Source organism: Helianthus annuus, chromosome 5 (assembly GCF_002127325.2).
Source record: "Helianthus annuus cultivar XRQ/B chromosome 5, HanXRQr2.0-SUNRISE, whole genome shotgun sequence".
Classification (NCBI taxonomy): Eukaryota; Viridiplantae; Streptophyta; class Magnoliopsida; order Asterales; family Asteraceae; genus Helianthus; species Helianthus annuus.
Genome location: NC_035437.2, coordinates 24,879,283 through 24,900,183, shown reverse-complemented (window position 1 = coordinate 24,900,183; position 20,901 = coordinate 24,879,283). Strand labels below are relative to the sequence as shown.

General features: G+C 38.4%; 2 protein-coding genes across 2 annotated transcripts; one reads left to right on the top strand and one right to left on the bottom strand.

The window, feature by feature from the left end:
• Positions 1 to 2,680: 2,680 nt before the first annotated feature.
• Positions 2,681 to 3,598, bottom strand: LOC110942824. The gene has a single exon (XM_022184586.1). The coding sequence runs from the start codon at positions 3,596 to 3,598 to the stop codon at positions 2,681 to 2,683; it is 918 nt and encodes a 305-aa protein (XP_022040278.1).
• A 15,986-nt stretch (positions 3,599 to 19,584) lies between these two features.
• Positions 19,585 to 20,391, top strand: LOC110942823 (uncharacterized mitochondrial protein AtMg00810-like). The gene has a single exon (XM_022184585.1). It carries the CDS (start codon positions 19,585 to 19,587, stop codon positions 20,389 to 20,391), a length of 807 nt encoding a protein of 268 aa, XP_022040277.1.
• The last annotated feature ends 510 nt before the right edge of the window (positions 20,392 to 20,901 follow it).

Genomic DNA, 20,901 nt, shown 5'->3' with positions numbered 1-20,901 from the left:
TTGTCAAAGGATACTTTCATTAAAAGGATTTTTTAACTATAAATAAATACTAATAATTAAGTTTCAATTTTACCGTTTCTCAAGTTCTCAAAATATTTGTTCTTTTTTATATCTATGACGCAAGGAGGGCATCATAAATCCTAATCCGACGTATACAATCACTGAATGAATCTGACAAAAATTAGACTCGTGTGTATATGTTATTGGGTAATTTTTAAAAAAAAAATAGAAATAGACAATTACTTTTTTTTTAACATCTAAGTTTTTCTTTTTTAAATATTATACACATCGATTTAACCTTGATTTCCTAACAAAATTTCCTCTTGAACACTAGGCCAAACACAAGTGACAATTATTACTAGCTTGTTAATTTATTTGATTTTTTTTTAAACGATAAACAAAACATTTCATTTATATACATGCTAACCTCAAGTTAGCAAACATTACAAACCCAAAGATATCAAAATAGAATGTTACAGACTCATACCTACCAGTTACAATAAAATCAACTCATTGGCTCCATGTGATATGGGGCATCTTTGCTCTGTTTCTAAACCACAAGAATCTCATGGTCTTGACATCCTCCACAACTTTTTTTACCTGCTGCGTCTTACCCTCGAATACCCGCTCGTTACGAGCCCTTCAAATACACCATACAGCAGTTTGAAAGATCAAATAAATTACTTTTTTCCACTTAAGTGACCCAGTCAAGTAATCATGGGCCTGAATAACATCCTTTGCTCCGAAAAAATAGCATGGCACTATTCTGCACCAGCATCCAATCTGGTCCCAAACTCCTTGTGCACAAGGACACGAGGCAAACAAATGATCAGAAGTCTCTTCATAATCTTGGCACATAGCACACGACGTTGAAGGAACTTGTACATCTCTTTTACGTAAAGCCTCCATAGTAGGAAGTCGGTCCAAATAGACTCGTCAAACTAAAAAATTAACTTTCAGCGGAGTCCAGTTGTTCCAGCGAAAACCCGCTCCGCCATTCGCGTCAGCCTGCTCATCCAGCTGGTTCCTTAGACTGCTAACTGTGAATGAGCCCATCGGGTGAGGGCCCACTCCCACCGATCCTCCACCCCTGTACTCTGAACAGATGATAAAGTCACCCACAAGTCTTCTAGTTCAACCAGCTCCTGAGCACTGTTTGGGAGGCGCGCGTCCAGCATGGTGTGAATGTTCTCACCCTGTTCTCCAGTTTAAACCAGTTTAAACCTGCCCGCAACCTTGGCGTTTTTCTCCCGTTCCAGCCTAAACAGAGCTGGATACTTCGATTGAAAAGGCTCGTTTGCAGCCTAAGCCTCCCGCCAAAATAAAACATCCTGCCCGCGACCCAATATAGCTGAAAAAAGCCTCTCAAGATCAATCCCCATTGCAGCTAGGTCGATAGAAATTTTACCCACTTGTTTCCATAACCCCGGAACCCCACGCCATGACCTTGCGTTGTGGTGTAAGCTCCATATAACCTTCCTCCAAATATTATGTTTCTCTATCTTAAATCGCCACCACCACTTCGCTAGCATAGCGATGTTTGCCTCCTGAAGCGATCCAATTCCAATGCCGCCTTTCATCTTCGAAGCACAAAAATTATTCCATGTCACCCAGCTTATTTTTTGTTGCTCTGATGACATTCCCCATAGGAAATCTCGCCTTATTCGTTCCAAATCCCGAATGACCTGTTTTGGGGCTTTGAATAGCGAGAAATAATACGCGGGTAATGCATTAAGAACATATTTTATCAACGTGATCCGACCCCCATATGACAATGTATTGGCCTTCCAAACTGAGAGCCGATTCTTGAACGTATCAATCACCGGTTTCCAGTGTTTAGACAAGTTCATGTTGGTGCCCACTTGTAGGCCTAGATATTTGAAGGGAAAAGACCCAGCTCGACACCTAAGAACGACTGCCATATTTTGAACTTGATTATCATTGACCCCGACCCCAAACAACTTGCTTTTTGCCAGATTCACCCTTAACCCGGAAGAGAGGTAGAAGCACCTCAAAATCCTGTTTAAATTAAGGGCATTCGAGACCGAACACTTTCCCAAAAAGACCGCATCATCTGCAAATAGAAAATTTGAAAGAACCGGGCCATTGGAAGCATACTTTAAACCTTCAAAAACACCCACCGAACATGCTCGTTTAATCACCCCGGAAAGGGCTTCCATGGCAATAATGAATAGGAACGGAGATAAGGGGTCACCTTGTCGTAGGCCTCTGTAACAAGTAAATTCCTGAGTTGGAGACCCATTAACCAGGACTGACGCCCTTGCTGACGTAACCGTGGCCATTACCCATCTCATCCATTTTTCCGGGAAGTTCATTTGCCTCATAACCAACTCCAAAAATCCCTAGTTTAGTGTATCATAAGCCTTCTCTATATCAATCTTAAAAATTAACCCGACCTTCTTAGATTTTTTCAGCCATGAATGATCTCGTTTAGCACCAAGGGCCCGTCAAGAATACTTCTGTTGGCTAAAAATGTTGTTTGCTCTTTAGAAATAAGGCGCTGGATGACCACCTTAACCGACTTATCAAAACTTTCATGATCACCTTGTTTATACATCCAATCAGACTTATGAGTCTAAAGTCCCAAAGTCCTTCTGGGTCACTACACTTCGGAATCAATGCTAAAAACGAGGACGTGCATCCGTTACTAATCGATCCGCTAGTAGAATTCGGAAAAAAGGTTTACAAAATCGGATTGTAATACACCCCAACACCATTTTATAAACTTAAAATTAATGCCATCTAGACCCAGGGCTCTATCACCTTCACAGTCCCACACCGCGTTTTTAATTTCAACTAAAGTGAACGGTTCCACCAACTTATCCGCCTCTTCCGTGGTTAACCGCGTAATATTGTGGCAAATTAAATCTGGCCTCGATGTCATTGGTTCTTTAAACTTTGCAGAAAAAAAATTAGCCACATACTCCTTTAGCATCAACGGATGCGTTACCCATGCCCCGTCCACCCACATCCCGTTAATTCGGTTGTTAGTTGTGTTTGCATTTACTACTCCATGGAAGTAGGCGGTGTTCTCATCCCCATCGACCGCCCAACGGACCCTCGATTTTTGTTTTAGGTCCAATGTCTTTAGTCGATCGACCTCTAATATGAATCTTTTGCAATCCCCTCTTTGATCCACTTCATCAGGAGATAGGTCCCTGGACTCGGCCACCATATCTAAATTTTCCAGCATCTTTAGTTTCTCCACATACTCGCCATCCTGTACCTTTTTATAATTCGACACCCAATCTCTAACTCGGTACTTTATCCACCTAAGTTTTGTGGCGAGCCCAACATCCGCGGCCCCATTAAACTTAAAAGTCCTGCTAAGTTGTTCAACATACTCCAAGAGGCCCGAAATTTCCAACCAAGAGTTGAATACCCGTATTGGAACCGGACCGAAATCTACAGGAACAATGGATAAAACAACTGGACTATGATCCGATATTAGACTCGACAACGCCACGATAGCTGCGTTTGGCCAAATATTCATAAAGCCCCGACATACTAGAAAACGATCTAGTTTGCTAAGTTTCTGACCATGGTCGGATCTATATGTGAATTGCTTACCACCCATCTGATACTCTACGAGGTCCAGCGAGTCAATAAACTAGTTGAAAAAGGTTGCATTCAGTTGAACAAACTCCGAGTTTCGTCTTTCCTCAGGCGACCGAACATCATTAAAATCGCCTAGAAAGACCCATAAACCTGTCAACAAACTTTTTACCTCCCTTAATACAACCCATAGTTGTCTCCTCAACAATGGGTCGCTTGGTGTGTAGACATTGACAACATTAATTCGTTGCCCTGTCGCCCTTGTATTTCCCGACACAAGCAAAAAGTACCGGTTTTTATAGCTACTAACCTTTTCGAAGACAGCAGGGTTCCATAGTGAAACAAGTCCACCAGATAATCCCACCGAATCCACCACATCACCGTCAAACTGAGACCGCCCCCACAATCTATTATAAAGGTATCTTTTGACCCCTCCCATTTTAGTCTCTTGTATGGCCAAAAAGTGTACTCCATGAGTTGTTTTCACACCACGAACTCTCTCCGCCTTCTTGGAATCTCCGATTCCCCACATATTTATCGTCATAAAATTCATGGATTCACCAATTGTTCACCTTCACCAATGATTGTTTCACTAACCTGGCCCTGAAATCCACTCAGCAGAAAGCCAACCTTAGTTCCCACTTCCATAGTAGCCTCTGCTTCTATGTCAATCAAACCGTTGACATCGGTTTCGCAATTCTGAACGTCAACGTTTACATCTTCATTCTCAGATTCTTGCGTAACCCTAGGCTCCTCGTCTCCACAACCTCCCATCTCGTTACCGGGGGTGCGAACATCAGGATTGTTACCAGAGTTTGGAGTCGCCTGTGTTGTTGAGGCGTTTACCTCAGTGGTCAGATTATTGGAACCCCCAGCAGTAAAGGTAAAATGCCTAATATCATTGACCTCAATATCCTGGTCCCCACCTACCTCAGGTCCAACCTCAATATTTTTAGTTGGGCTCCTTACACATCTTGGACGCTTCCTACTTCTCAACATTGGGCCTGAGCCCAATTCAGATTTAGAACCAATATCAAAGGCCTGACAATTTTTGTTTAGGTCAAAAGACCGTTGCCTATTGTCAGACTCATGATTCACCTCTATAGGGACCTGTACCCAATTCAGGCCTACCCCACCTCCTCTAGCCGCCGTTTCCTTATCCCCATGCACCTCACGTAAACCACGCGACCCCTCCTCTTCCGATGGAATGTCAACCGTCTTTGGTACTAGCACTACCGGCGCCAGCGTATTTCGCACAACCTCTTCTGATACACTGCCAGTCCTTCTAATCTCCCCTTCTTCCATTTCTTGATCACCCTCATCATCTCCGCCATTATTTCCCCCGAATTCCGACTGCATGGAGTTCACCGGTGCCACTACATTTTCAGATGATAATGCCTCAACGGACGCCTGAAGAACTGGGTCTTCTATTTCAGTTATCCAGATTTTGTGCTTTGCTCCCTCCCACTCAATCTCAACTTCCTCATCGATTCTTTTCGGGTCCGTAACAAGCACACCACATGACCCGTGGGAGTTATCTGGTATTGCCCAATAGAATTCTGACTTCCAAACCACCTTCCCAAACAACTCCCCTACCTTATCATACAAATCATTGCCTCTTAACCGGATTGGGACCCCAGTGATTTTTAATCGAACCACCCTATCCAGTGCTACTTCTTGACCCTCCCATAGTGCAGCCGTCAATAGTACACCACTCCATACATCATCTTTTCTTCTGATAAATTCCACCGCCGACTTCTTATCTTTAAATACCACCATTACTTTTAATCCTCCCACATAACATACCGGACTGTCGCCACACCCGCCTATTTTCAACATAGTTTTTATTCTCATAAAAGCTTCCACATCCGTTGCCTCACATATAACAGACCGCATCATGCAGTGGTTTGGATATAGTGACGACTTCCCTTCGAACAGAAGCGTCTTCTTCGTGGCAGTTGGTTGGGTCTCGGTTCCGACTAATGCCTCTTTGAAGGAGACACCTTCCTTGACTAGTGCTTTAGGGACATAGATGGTAATTGGCTTGTCCGTTCTCGTTGTGTTATCGACGTATCTTGTGTGATGTTTGGCATGGTATGTCTCTGGTTGCCACTGGTTCTCGAATCTCCTATGATCTTTGTCGTATCTGGCCAAGGATACACTTAGCTTTGCCTCGTAGATAGTCACCGTGTTCATATTCTTCGGGACTTCATGTATATTTAGATCACCTTCATACCTGATGAACCCGAAGAAATTACCCCTAGCGTCCCATTTCTTTGCGACATAAGCATCCTTTACCCTCCCATGAGGCATGAACGCCTTCCGTAGCAGCATACGTGATACTCCTCCAGGCAAGTTTGATACGTAGAAAGTAGTGACAGGCCTCCATTGTTCGTTCGTCTTCTTCTTCTGGTAGCTCCCCCCCCCCCCCCAAATCTACTCTCTAGAGATGAGAATGAAAATGAAAATGGAAATTCGTATCCAACTATTGTGGACTAAAATGTAATCTTTTGTTTGATTAATATGGCCTTACTAATTGATTTTTTCATTTTTTCTATAAATGTCAATAGCTATTTTCATAAATATTTTAGTCAAGATGGTTTGATACCGTACTTAATTTTTCCCTTACATATACTTTTCAGGACATCCCAAAATACGCTTAATTTTTCCCTCATATCAAAACACGCTTCTTTCTCCTCCGTCCCAAACCCTATCACCTCTCCACCGCTTCTCCTCACCAGCCACCACCCTCCCACCTGCCGCCACCCTCCCACCGTCCGCCACCCTCCCACCGTCGCCGCCACGGTGCAATCTGCCAAGAAACAACCTTCGCACACCAGTAGCACCGAGATCGGTGGTCATCTCTTTGAGTTCCTATTTGCCTCACAAGACACCTCAATTTCATCATTGCTTTGGGTGGTTACGTTGCTCGATTCACATTCTTATGTTTTATCTAGGGTTTAAAAATAGTTATTATACCAAATGATAAACATTCTGCACAGGTATCAATTCACTATCTTCAAAACTCTGTGATCTCATCATCATATCTATTCTCAAAATCCTCCAACGGTGTCCCTGAACAACCCGTATTTGACACTAAAATTTCAAAAAAAATTCTATCATCAAATTTTTTAATAGGACACTTGTCTCATCACGACAATAAAAAAATGAGATGATTTTAGAACGAATGATGTTTAGTTCGTGCGAACATAAACATTTTGGGGCGGATGAGTTACATCCGTGTGGATGTGTTACATCCGTACGGACGTAGTTCATTCATTCCAAATGATTTCAAATCCAATTTTCAATCTTTTGATCTAGAATCTTTATTTTTTCGACTTTTAAGATAATTCTTTCACAGACTAGGTCGAAATTCATTATCGGTCAATCCTATGGTTTCAATTTTACTTTTTGTCCGTGAATTGACCGCTAATTTGATGTTTTTTGTATAAAAACCGCTAAAAGTCCATAAATCATAAGCGTAGGAGATTCAACCAACTGTTAGATCGATTGAATCGGTACCATAGCTCTGCTACCAATTGAAAGTTCTAGATCGGGCGGGTTTAGAAGGAAGTTTGGATAGGATAAAGCTAATTCGGTAGAAATCTCATCATAATAGTCATAAGTCGAATGATTCCATTCATACCAAAAGAGTTTACATCATTTACAAGCTGGAGAAAAATTTCTCCAACATTTCCTCTCTAGAGCCCAAAACTTATCAAACTATGAACACATAACACTATTTATACATGAGGATTTGGGACGGACGAGCACTTCCGTGCAGATGAGCATGTCCATGCAGATGAGTTACATCCGCACGAATGAGTTGCATTCGTACAAACCTCTCTCGTCCTCTCCAAAGTCACATGTTCGTATCTCATCTATACAATATTCAACACACACTTTATCTAGCCTATGGCGGACACACAGAATATGCACTAACAGTTCATTAATTTAACGTTTCAACAAAATTAAATCTTTTAAACAAAGAACCACAATTGAATCTATCAATAACTTAATGGGTTAAAGATTCAATTGCAAAAACCTATATTAAACATGTTTCAAAAGTATCAATTACAAACCTTACACACGGAGGAGATCACGGGTGAGATTAGCTGCTCATGGTTTTCATTGGATCTTCAATTGATGTTCTTGATCTTGATTGCATGAGAGAATTGAATGGATTAAGGTTGGGACTCCAAAAGTTGTCCTTGGGGAGTGGAAAACGGCTAGGGTTAGTGGTAATTGTGTTTTGGGTGTGTTTAACCTTAAATGGGTGGGAAAACATGAAATTTGCGAGTCAGGTCTGGGTTAGGCGCCAGGTGGCGCCAAAATAAGCAACTGGTGGCGCTGAATTGCAATTCTCTTCTGTTGTGTGCTGAAATCAGTGCCTAGTGGCACCAATGGATACCAATCCTCCCGTTTTCATATTTTGATCGTCCAACTTGTGTGTATGCTTCCAATACTCCATAATGCTTCCCGAATTCCTTCCGTGAAGCTCCAAAAGCCATCTGTTAAGCTCCGGGAACATGCAAATCAAAACAACTCAAAGTAAAGTGTTTTATACACATAATCATGTAAAACCTCATATTTAAACACTTTCAAACACGGTTAAACACCCTCACATCATATTACAAGGTTAAAAATATGGGGTTTGGAATAAAGAAATTTTAAATATTGAAGCCATTAATGTAGATGTAAATGAGATTTTAAAAAGGAGAAATAAAAAGGTTACAAAAATATTGGTAATATGTTCAAACCACCGGTGCGGGTTGTATGTTCAACAAGTCTGACTTGTCCAAAAGAAGATTGTTTAAAAGTACTCAACCAGACCGCGTGTGTGTGACTTCTGATCTGACGATTCAATCCAATTCTTTGCTAAGAACATTAGAAAACCTCTTTTAAAACTAGAACCATTATGCACCGATTCATGCGTAAAATATAAACAAGTACAAATCAGATGTGAGTGTCCTAACTTTTGTATAAGTAAAAGAATTAAAAGCTAAGATCAACTAAAATAGCACAACTTGAAATACAATGTTATCTATCAAGTCTTTCAAGTTAACGTATTGGAATTATAAAGACAATATGTACACATAAATGGTAAATAACTTTTAACTCTTTGTCCCACTTGCCAGTGGGTGATAGCTTATTTTGGAAATTAATGGTTCACATTTCATAAATCACAAAGTTACGTGCCATTATGGCCTTATGGGTGGTCCTAGCTAAAAGATAAATGAAGAAGCACTTATCACTGGGTAATTGCTGATTTTGGCAAATTACATCCTTTTCATATATTAAATTTTCATTTACCCATTTAAAGTGAACAAGCAATTTTCAATTATCATTTAAAGTAATCCACATCGGTTGGAGAGGTAAACACAAGTGTCTCACCTCTCTAGCTATAATACAAAAGCCACTGTCCCTTTCTTGAATATGATCCAAACACCCAAATAGTTTCCAGTTCAATCTGATTTGCTTAAAACTGTCTGGTTTGTTAGTCGACGGTGAAAAAGACAAAAATAAACAGTGTACCTATTGGTTGAAGGTTTTAACTAGTTCGACAGGTTTTAAAAATAGTGTCCATAACTTATGGAAAGCCTTTATGTCACACAAATCGGTAGCTAGATATAAATGGGCGATCACCATAAATTGATTACTTCGGGAGTCCGGGGGACCATCAAGTTTCCTTGATACCTTCTAAAACTTGTGAGAAGTTTTCGCTTAGCCATTACTTGGTAGATATAAAAGAGGAGTCCACATATTAGTTTATGCAAATGGATTTTCATGAGACTGAAGTAAAATTCAAGCAAAATGGTTGTGAGGGTTTCTTTAGCCTAATGAGACAAGAGACTTACATTGGAGTAAAAGTAGATAATTGACTCTTAGTCATGTGTAAGTCATGATTACACGTGCAAAACTATTCTAACATGATCATAAAGTATACCACACTAAGTAAAATAGTTGTTTTTCATCATTTCCTCAATGATTTGGTGGTGAACGTTGAGTGACACAATACTTGACATATAAAAATATAAACTTAGCTTAAGTAACCTTTAATAACAATTAAAGAATACACAATGAAATACATATAAAAGACATAACGTTGGATGGTATACTTGAAAATTATGACAGGTAAAAAATATCAAGGAACTGGTTGCGGTGGCAGTGGGTGGAGGAGCGGGGGCGGTGGATTGTTGAATGGTGGTTCTAGATCTGAAAAACGTAACAGATGGTTGAAGGTGGTGGTGGTTTCAGATCTGGTTTCCTGCAAGATGGTGGCGATCGTAGGTGCTGGTGGAGGTGGAGGTGGAGGTGGTGGTGATGGTTATGATGTGGTAGTTTGTGGTTTTGAAAATGGTGGATTTGGGTATACGGGAAAGATAAATGAATTGTAGATGCTGTGTTTTTTTTAAGATAGTGGGTTTTGACTAAAATGCCTAATGTTTCTTTATTTTTACCTTTTTTATTATTATAACCCTAATATTAAATATTAAAATGGGTTAAGCATTCTTTTCGCATCTGTATATATTTTTAAGTTTTAAATTTTAGGATTTGGTGAGAAACCCACTTTGCCATTAATAGCAAATTTTTAAAATTTTGTTGGATTGGTTGTAGCTTATAATACTATGGAGGAGTTAGAAGTAACTATATAATTTGATTTATGATGTTGAGTGTGATGAGGCTTGATGCCTGGGAATGGGATATAGTGGTGGTGAGTGGCTGGATTTAGTGGTGGTGGAGGTTGGTTTAAGGGAGAAAAAGAGGGAGAGATGGCTTAGGGAGAGAGATAGGGTTTTATATGTATTTATATATACTTTTAAAGCTTTAAACAAATAAGTAAAATTACCAGAAGACCCTTATGTGCAAAGCACATGATTAGGGTGCTAAAGGACTTAGGTTGTAATGGTTTTAACAAATAAAGGATTGTAACTACAATTATTGAAGTTAAATGATATGCAATGCAATCCGATACAAAAATAAAGGATGGAAGTGTAACTTACCCAAAAAATTGTGACACCTTGCCGTTCTAAAAAAAAGTATATCAAGTATATTTGGATAGTTAAGTACTTATTTATTTTTGGTGGATTCTTTGTATTCTTTCTAATGGAAAATGCAAATTTTATTATAAAATGAATATATAACATTCATTTGCGTTCATGAATGTTTGTTTGTGTTTGTTTACGTTTGCTAAGTGTTCATGAATACGTTCATCGTTAATGAACGAACACGAACAAGAAATCTCGTTCAGTAAGTGTTTGTGAACCTTTTATGAACATTTTTTCTCTTTAATGAACGAACATGAACAAGGCCAGGGGCGAAGGATAAGAGGGGCGGGGAGGGGGCGCCCGCCCCCCCCCCCCCCCCCTCCCCCCGAATTTTTCGCTCAGTAGTGTTATATACGTAGTTTTCGTATAGAAATTTGTGGGTATATACGTTTTCGCCCCCCCCCCCCCCCCCCCCCCCCCCCCCGGTTCTATAGAAATTTTTGGGTATATACTTTTTCGCCCCCCGACCGAAAAATTCAAGCTTCGCCACCGAACAAGGCGTTGTTCTTGATCGTTCAATTTATTTACAACCCTAATGACTATTGTAGATGATTCCCAATAACTGCGTCTATCAAAGTGTCGAATGTGAAGAAAGAAAAAAAGTGGGGAGGAGAAAAATGATTTAAAAGAAAATAAAGACTTCTTTGATGTTTGGGACCATTTCTAAAGATTAACCGATGAGGATGGGAACTTAAAGGTAGAAGCAGATTTTTTCTTCGATTTTTTTGTGCATGCCCACTGAAGAATGTAACATTAGCAACGTGTCAACATCTATATTATATTATAACACGTTTAGGAAGGACATTTTAAGATAGCCACAAGTTATGTTTTTCTTTTCGTTTAATGTATAAGTTATAAACCTAAAATGAGAATAAGTTTGTCTTTTAAACACTAATTACAATAAAATCAAATATTTAACCAGACCGATAATCGAACCGGCCTCTCTATAGGTTCATTGGTCCGACCGGTCGAACCATTTTAAGAATCGGATTAAAATATATAATTCAATTATATTAATAAATATAAAATCTATAGAGTTAGAAACTAAATAAGTTAAAACGCAAGTTAAAACTTGCGTTGAGACGTATTGAGTTATATAATATATAACAACTAGGTTAGAACCCCGTGTATTACACGGGTTGAATAAATATAACTTTATAAAAAACTGACATTTTTAAAAACATGTACTGCATGGGTTAAATAAACACGTGTATTACAAGGATTGATTAAATATAATATAATTTTTAACACATATGGTCGTCAAGATATGTTTTTGAAAAAAAATGAACTTTGATGTATTGTAATATTTTACTTTGTTTTTTATTTATTTATTGTTAGGTTAGAAACTTGTGTATTACACAAGTTAACATATTTACTTTATTTTTTATTTATTAATAGGTTAGAAACTTAAGTATTACGCATGATTAAATCGATTAAATTTTCAATTAAATAGTTACTAATAAGCGGAAAAAGTAAAAGAAAAGGTTAAAAGAAAAAAATGTTATTTTTTTAAATTTTCATGTATGATGTTATAGTTTTACTTTCATATTTGATTAGGTTAGTATAGTAGTAGCAGAGAAATTAACAACAAATAATTTTTTTGCTCCTTTTGAACTACTTGTGATTGATTGGAAGATAACCCTAATATGATGTTATAGTTTTACTTTCATATTTGATTAGGTTAGTATAGTAGTAGCAGAGGAATTAACAGCAAATATTTTTTTTTTTTTTTGCTCCTTTTGAACTACTTGTGATTGATTAGAATTTGAAAATAATTCTTAAGTGAGTTCGGTTCGTCATCAGTTTCATTACCCATCGGTTATTAGATAGTAAATAAAGATAAAGATTATAAACTTTTATATAAATAATTAAAACTATCTTTATCTTTATAAATAATAAAAACGTTAATATATAGTTTTTAATTTTATTAATTAATATATGGTTATCATTTATCCTTATTATTATCATCAAAATCTTTTAATTTTAATACTTAATATATGGTTATTAGTTATTTTTATCTTTATCATTAAAATCTCTTCTATAAATTTTAATTGAGAACACTTCATAAAGCGACATGAAGTGGTTTCTTTTGCGGCGGGGAGATTTATTAGTTATATTTCATGTTAGATGAAAGGCAAATGTTTCTCACATGATCACGAGCTTGTGTGTAAAACCGAGAAAAAAATAAGTAAGTCGATCTCTGACTCGCACGTTGCGACAGACCTATCAAACGGGGAAAAATAGACGCGCTGTGACGGACATTTCAAACATGAAAAAAAAAATAGATGAAAAACCGTTGAACCCCACACACACGTTGCGGTGTGTTAACGGACGTTAAACAGAGAACTTATGAAAGATAAAAAGTATATAAGAGACTAAAGTTGAAAGTAAAAAAAATGTTGAGATTAAATTGTAAAAGATGAAAAGCTTTGGGTTGAAAGTAAAAAAAAAATATTAAAGGTGTTAAATTGCAAAAGATGAAAACTTTTGAAATTAGAAGTGAAAAACCAAATTAATCAAAGGGGTTAAAATACCAAAGATTGAAACTTTAGAGTTAAAAAATAAATCAATTTCAAATTATGAAAAAAAAGAGATAAATAGATTTAGTTAAATTGATGTATAATATTATTATTATTTTATGAAAGAGATAAATAAAAATTAACGGGTGAGAAATTACCAGAGAATGACACGTGTCCAAAAAGGATTTTTGTTTATTACTATAGAAAGATTAGTAATTATGAAAAAAACTATAATTTATATCTAACTAGCAACAACATCCGCGCGCGTTGCGGCGCGGTACATCGCAAACATCAAATGGATTAGTCCGAACTTTATGTGATGCGTTAACCATATGAAAACACGCATTTCGACGTATCCGATTGAACTCAACGTAACCTATATAAGCATTGTAATTGGATCAAACATAAAGTAAATCAAATATATACCGTACAATCATAAGGTATTAAATGTGACCTGATTCATATATAGAAAATATAGCGGGTATAACAGAAAAGATGACACGTATAACCAAAAGAGATGAATTAGAGCTTTAGTAAAAATGGAAAAAAAGAAAACCACAATTTAACTCCATTCGGTTAGAAACAAAATTTACAAAACACCACCTAACTCGATTCCCAAAATAAATTACGTCGAAACATACACCAACTCAAATTAAACCGAAACGTACATAAAAATATGCACATAAAAATGTTTTTTTGAATGAAAAATGTATGACTTGTTTCCAGAAAAAGTTTATGTTGACACGTAGAGCAAATCAAATTTTATACCGGCACGTATATAATAATATGCACGTGAAAAAATAGTTTTTCTTAAGTAAAGGAAGTATAACGGTAAACTCGAAAGAAATTATTAGTACAAAACTTAATATGTTAATAACGTTCTTAAAATTGTGCCAAGTAGCACTAATGCCAAACCACTGTCAGCGAACACCAACATCAGAAGAGCTTGTAAAAATAAAATAAATAAAAAGGTAAAAAATAACACCGAACAAAAACATACGTAAAATCATTGAACTACGCACGCCCGTTGCGGCGTATTTATGCGATGAAATTAGACAGAAACGTAAAACGTAGAAAAGAATAACTAAGTTGATCTAAGATCTGCGAGTTGCGACAAACTTATCAAACGGAGAAAAAGAATTGCGTTGCAACTGGCCTGTCAAATGTGAAGAAATAGACAAAAAAACGTTGAACCCCACACGCACGTTGCTGCGTGTTGATTCGCAAAATTTAGAATGAAGCGTGAACTGAAAAACTTGCAAAAAATGAAAAGTATGAGAGACTAAAGTTGAAAATTAAAAAGTGTTGAGGTTAAATTGAAAAGTTAAAAAGCTTAGGGTTAAAACTAAAAAACTCAAAGGTGTTAAAAATGAAAAATGCAAAATTTTTTTGAAAAACCCCCCATCCACAAATTACAACACATAAAGCAACTAAATGTTGCTAATTTATAAGTTGGAAATAACAAATTTTGCATCAAGACTTTAATGCAACTGTGCAATCCTTAGTAATTATGAAAAAACTATAATTTATACCTATTAACAAATTTTGCATCAAGACTTTAATGCAACTGTGCAATCCGTTAATGCTAATTGACAAGTTAAGCTATAGGGTGTGGTTATGACTCTTATGATCACCATAACCCTCTACGTCAGTGCCATGTTACCCACCTCTAATCTACAATCCAAAACCATTATCCTAAGGGTGTGGTCATGACCCAAACCACTATCTTCTTATTTATTTTAATTTGTCTTTGTCTAAAAAAAAGAAAATGATTACTTGAAAAATAGAAAGGAGGGTCATCGTTCTCATGATTTAATCCATGCAAACCATGGTGGATTTGGGAAGGGGGTGATATAGCATTCTATTCATGTTCCTACGTGACGAATCATGTCCCAACCATGACCCTCACACCCTTTAGTCTTATAACCATCCTCTTGTAACTATAACAATAGTTACATCATGCGTAGTGAGTACGTGAGTGGCCAAACCACATCCCACCATATGCACTACACTATCTTTTTCTCATGTGGTTTGGCATTTTGAGGTATTGTTCATGGTTTATATCATCACGTAGTGCAAGAGAGAGAAAGAGAGGGGTTGATTGGTTGACTATTGTCTTGACCAATCATTTATTTTATTTTTATTTTTGAGTAAATTACGTTTTTGGCCCCTGTGGTTGTATCACTTTACTATATTAGCCCAAAATAAGAATTTTTAACATATCTGCCCCCAATGTCTCTATAAATAACCATTTTGGCCCCTAAGTCTAACCATTTTGGCCCCCATGGTCTCTATAACTAACCATTTGGCTCCCATGATCTCTAGACTTAGGGGCCAAAATGGTTAGTTATAGAGACCATGGGGGCAGATATGTTAAAAATTCTTATTTTGGGCTAATATAGTAAAAGTAATATAACCACACTCTTTATTTATTTATTTTTTTTGCAATTTTAAACCCACTAGTTTCTCATGTCTCACTACTAGACTATTTTATCTAATTTTCAGACCTTGATGGACGCCACATGGCAAAAAGAACAAACGAGTTGGATGCCAATACACATACTCTTATAAGTAATTTATGCTTTTATCAAAATTCTTTACGGACTCTTTATATGTCCTCCAAATCTTTGGCTTAGAAAGTTTTTGTACATTTAATTATATTTTGATATTGTTAGGTACTTTTGTTAGATTTATATGTTAGCAAGTTGCGTTGATGGCCATTTTCTAAAGGGTGTTTTGATTTGTTTTTGAGAAGGAGCCCACATCATCATTTGGATATGGACTCACACAATAGACATGCCATGTTGGGAGTTGACCCAAATCAGCTATTTTTAGAATGAAAATTGATGTTCATCAAATCTGGGCTAGAATTGGAGATGTGATAATGACGTTCATTACTTTATTATTTAATTATTTATTTTTGGGAAAACAATTTTTTACACTTAAATACCACTTAACCTTACACTTAAAAGGATTTAATTCATTTTTATAGGGACCAAACATCATACCACTACACAGCTAGATTGTCAACATATCCCATAACACAAGCCTTGGAATCATCTCTTCTCCTTGATTCCCTCCTAGTCAATTGCCTCCATCATTTCCATTAATTGTGATTTGTATAATTTTAGTAAAGAGAGATATTCTCTCCATCTATGTTGTAACATCTTCCTGTATATAACCTTGTACAATGTTCAATAGTAATCATCAAGGTTTTACCATTATCACATGGTATCAGCCAGCCAAGATCAAATCCTTTTTCTTCTTTGAATTCGCTGACCTTCTCTCCTTTTTCTTCCTGCTTCTTTTTTTCTCTTCTGCCAACCGTTTGCTCGAAATGACAACCAACAATACCTCCGATCTCTCTTCCATCCCTCTCCATTCCCTTAGCCATCTCATCAACATTAAGCTAAACTCCACCAACTATCTCCCATAGGAGAAACAATTCACACCGGTTTTGGCCTGTCTCAACTTACTCGGTCATGACAATGGCTCGACCACTTCCCCACCGGAAACAATAACTCCTGAAAATAAAACCTCGGACAATCCCGCATACCTATCTTGGAAAGCCAATGATCAAAAGGTCCTCCTTTTGATAAATTCCACTCTAACCGAAGAGGCCATGGCAGAAACCATCGGCCACACCACGGCTGCTAGCGTTTGGAAAACTCTAGCCAATGCCTATAGCCATTGTTCGATCGAACGTATTCACAATCTAAAGGATACTCTTCGAACCCTTCAAAAAGGAGACTCCTCCGTGTCCGAATTTGGTCGAAAATTCAAGTCCCTATCCGACCAACTAGCCGCTATTGGGCATCCCGTAAGTGACGAGGATAAGCGTCATTGGTGCCTTTGTGGACTAGGCGCCTCTTTTGAAAACTTCTCCACATCTCAACGAACCATTCATCCCGCACCTTCTTTTTGTGACCTCTTAGCTAATGCCGAAAACCAAGAAATGTTTCTCCAAAAACTCCACGGGTATCAACCTCCCCAAGCCGCTTTCTACGTGAATCAAACCAAAAATCGTACCGGCTCATCCCGTGGAAGAGGATGGCACTCAAACAATAATCGTGGTCGCACAGGTTCATACACCAAACGACCACCCTTATGTCAGTTATGCCGAAAAGAGGGGCACTACGCCACTACTTGTCCAAATCTTGGTTCTTTTGCTAAAAAATCTCTCGATGCTAATCTAGCTGATGCCTTCCTTGCTCAATGCAACGTCGCAACGGACACTCTGGATTGGACCGCCGATTCAGGTGCTACCACACATATGCTTCCTACTACTTTTGGTCTAACTCATTCACAACTTGAAACCAAAAACATTCGTGTCACATTTGGTAACGGGGAATCATTACCCGTAACCCACATTGGAAAAACTAATTTAAATAATTCCATTTCATTAAAAAATGTGTTAGTTGTTCCAAACCTCACAAAAAATCTACTTTCCATTAGTAGATTAACAAATAACTCGCCAGTTGATGTTTTGTTTTCTAATGATTATTTTCATATACAGGACCGAAAAACATCGGAAGTTCTAGCTAGAGACATATGTGAAAACGACTTCTATGTCCTCACTCAAAGTCACAAGTCCCTTGTTGCCGCGCTTTCTACTACGCACCTTCGTGCTTCTTTCAATAAATGGCACAGTTGCCTTGGCCATGTTTCTTTTGATACAATTTCTAAATTAAATAGACTTGGACATGTTTTGGTTACATCTTTGTTACCCAAACCGGGTCTATGCAATTCTTGCGAATTATCAAAAGCTAAGCATTTACCATTTATTGAAAATTCTAAACGCACACAACATGTTTTAGATCTCATTCATTGCGATCTATGGGGACCCGCCCCCGTTCCATCTACTGATGGTTATCGATACTATGTCATATTTATAGATGATTATTCTCGGTTCACTTGGTTTTATCCATTAAAGGCAAAATCGGATTTCTACAATGTTCTTACAACTTTTTTACCTTTAGTACAAAACAAATTTTCAACAACCATCAAAGTTTTCCAAAGCGATGGTGGAACCGAATTTACAAATCATCAAGTGCAAAATTTTTTAAACAAAATGGCATACATCACCGATTATCGTGTCCCCACACATCCGAAAAAAATGGGCGTGCGGAACGCAAACACTGTCACATAACCGAAACGGGGTTAGCCATGATGTTCAACGCTCATGCTCCTTTAAATCTTTGGTTTGACGCCTTTGCCTCCGCTACCTTCATCATAAATCGCCTCCCCACACCCATTTTAAACAACAAATCTCTGTTTGAAATCCTTTTTCATCAACCACCCACCTATTCAAATCTTCGTGTTTTTGGTTGTCGTGTATACCCATATCTACGCGACTACACAAAAAATAAAATACTTCCTAGAAGCACACCTTGCATATTCATCGGTTATAGCCCACGTTACAAAGGCTTCCGATGTCTTGACACCACAACCGGACGAGTATACACCACACGACACGCTAGATTTGATGAGGACAACCTACCATTCCAAACCGCCTCAACATCTTCGGATGTTACAAACTTACCTATTACAAACTTTGATGACCATTTACCCTCACCCTCCCAAAACAGCCCAAAACCCCATGACAAACCCACCTCTCGGCCCACCTCTCACAAACCAAAACAACACAACCTCACCAACCACTCAACCCCACCCTTCTGTTTTCGATGACCCTTTAATTTTTCCTTCCACAGCCGGCCCAAATCACCACAACCATCTTGAACCCATCGGCCCACTTTCACCTCACCCTTCCAGCCCAACATCGACCCCTTCCATGACTAACCAAACCGAACCATCCTCACCGGCCCAACACTCCAGCTCAACTCCCTCCGCTCCTCACAGCCCAATCACACCTCCTCACTCAAGCCCACTTCAGTCCTCAACCCCCCTACCACCCTTCTGCATCAACCCGCCACCTCTGGTTCGGATTCTCCAAACTCCTCTTTATCACACCCGCCGCATAACATTCATCCCATGATCACTCGAGCAAAAGATGGCATTTTCAAACCAAAAACTTTTGAAAATCACAACTCCTTTTTCTAGTCACATGTTCCCAAGGGAATAAAAACGGCTCTTAAACACCCCAAATGGATTCAAGCGATGAACGAAGAATTACGCGCATTGCGTACAAACAACACATGGCATCTTGTTCCTCGACCATCACACACCAACATCATTGGTTCCAAATGGATTTATAGGATCAAATATGAATCCGACGGCTCTCTTAATCGCTACAAAGCCCGTCTTGTAGCTCAAGGCTTCACTCAAATACCGGGACTCAACTTTTCACATACCTTTAGTCCGGTAGTCAAATCCGCTACCATTCGTGTTGTCCTAAGCCTTGCCACAATCAACAAGTGGAAACTACGTCAGTTAGACGTAAACAATGCTTTCCTAAATGGCCACTTAACCGAAATGGTTTCATGGAACAACCTCCCGGCTTTGAAGATCCAAACAAACCCAATCATGTGTGCAAACTCAATCGTGCTCTCTATGGTCTAAAACAAGCACCTCGTGCTTGGTTTCAACGCCTAAGCAACTTCTTGCTTACTCTCGGATTTGAAAATAGTAGATCCGACCCTTCTCTATTCACCTACCAACGCCATGGTATTTTAATTTATCTCCTTGTTTATGTGGACGACATCATTATCACCGGTAATAATGACACATTTATTACCAACTTCACCACACGTCTTGACAAGGAATTCAAAATTAAAGACCTTGGATTGCTTCAATTTTTTCTCGGCTTGGAGGTGACGCACACTGACTCGGGTTTATTCCTAAATCAATCCAAATATGCCCATGACATATTAACTCGAGCCGGTCTTCTTGATTCCAAACCCGTTGCTACTCCTCTCACATCTAAAGATGTGTTCCACTCACCGGGTCACCCCTTTCATGATCCTACTCTCTATCGCTCTCTTGTCGGTGCCCTTCAATACCTCACTATCACTCGACCCGACCTTTCCTATGCCGTAAACCAAGCCAGTCAATTCCCTCAACAACCCACCACCACCCATTTTCAGTTGGTCAAGCGAATTTTTAGATATGTTAAAGGCACTTTGACTCATGGTTTACATTTTGATAGACCTCCTAGCACTACTTTACTAGGTTTTTCAGATGCAGATTGGGCTCGATGTATCGACACTAGAAGATCCACCAATGGCTACTGTATCTACTTAGGTGGAAACTTGGTCTCTTGGAGTGCAAAGAAGCAACCTACAGTCTAACGGTCCAGTTGTGAATCCGAATATAGGGTTATGGCAAACACGGCAGCAGAAATCATTTGCCTCACAAATCTCCTACGGGAACTTAAAGCTTTACCACAAGGACGTCCGACATTATTGTGTGATAACAAGAGTGCTTTGTTCCTAACTCAAAATCTGATCTCTCACAAAAGAGCTAAGCACATCGACATAGACTATCATTTCGTTCGGGAACTAGTTGTCGCGGGTCGTCTTCACACCAAGTTTATCTCCACCGACAAGCAAGTTGCGGATATCTTCACAAAAAGTCTTCCAAAACCTTTATTTGAGCGATTTCGCACAATGCTTCGTCTAGGACAACCGCCATCTCGCATTGACGGGGGGTGTCAACATATCCCATAACACAAGCCTTGGAATCATCTCTTCTCCTTGATTCCCTCCTAGTCAATTGCCTCTTTCATTTCCATTTATTGTGATTTGTATAATTTTAGTAAAGAGAGATATTCTCTCCATCTATGTTGTAACATCTTCCTG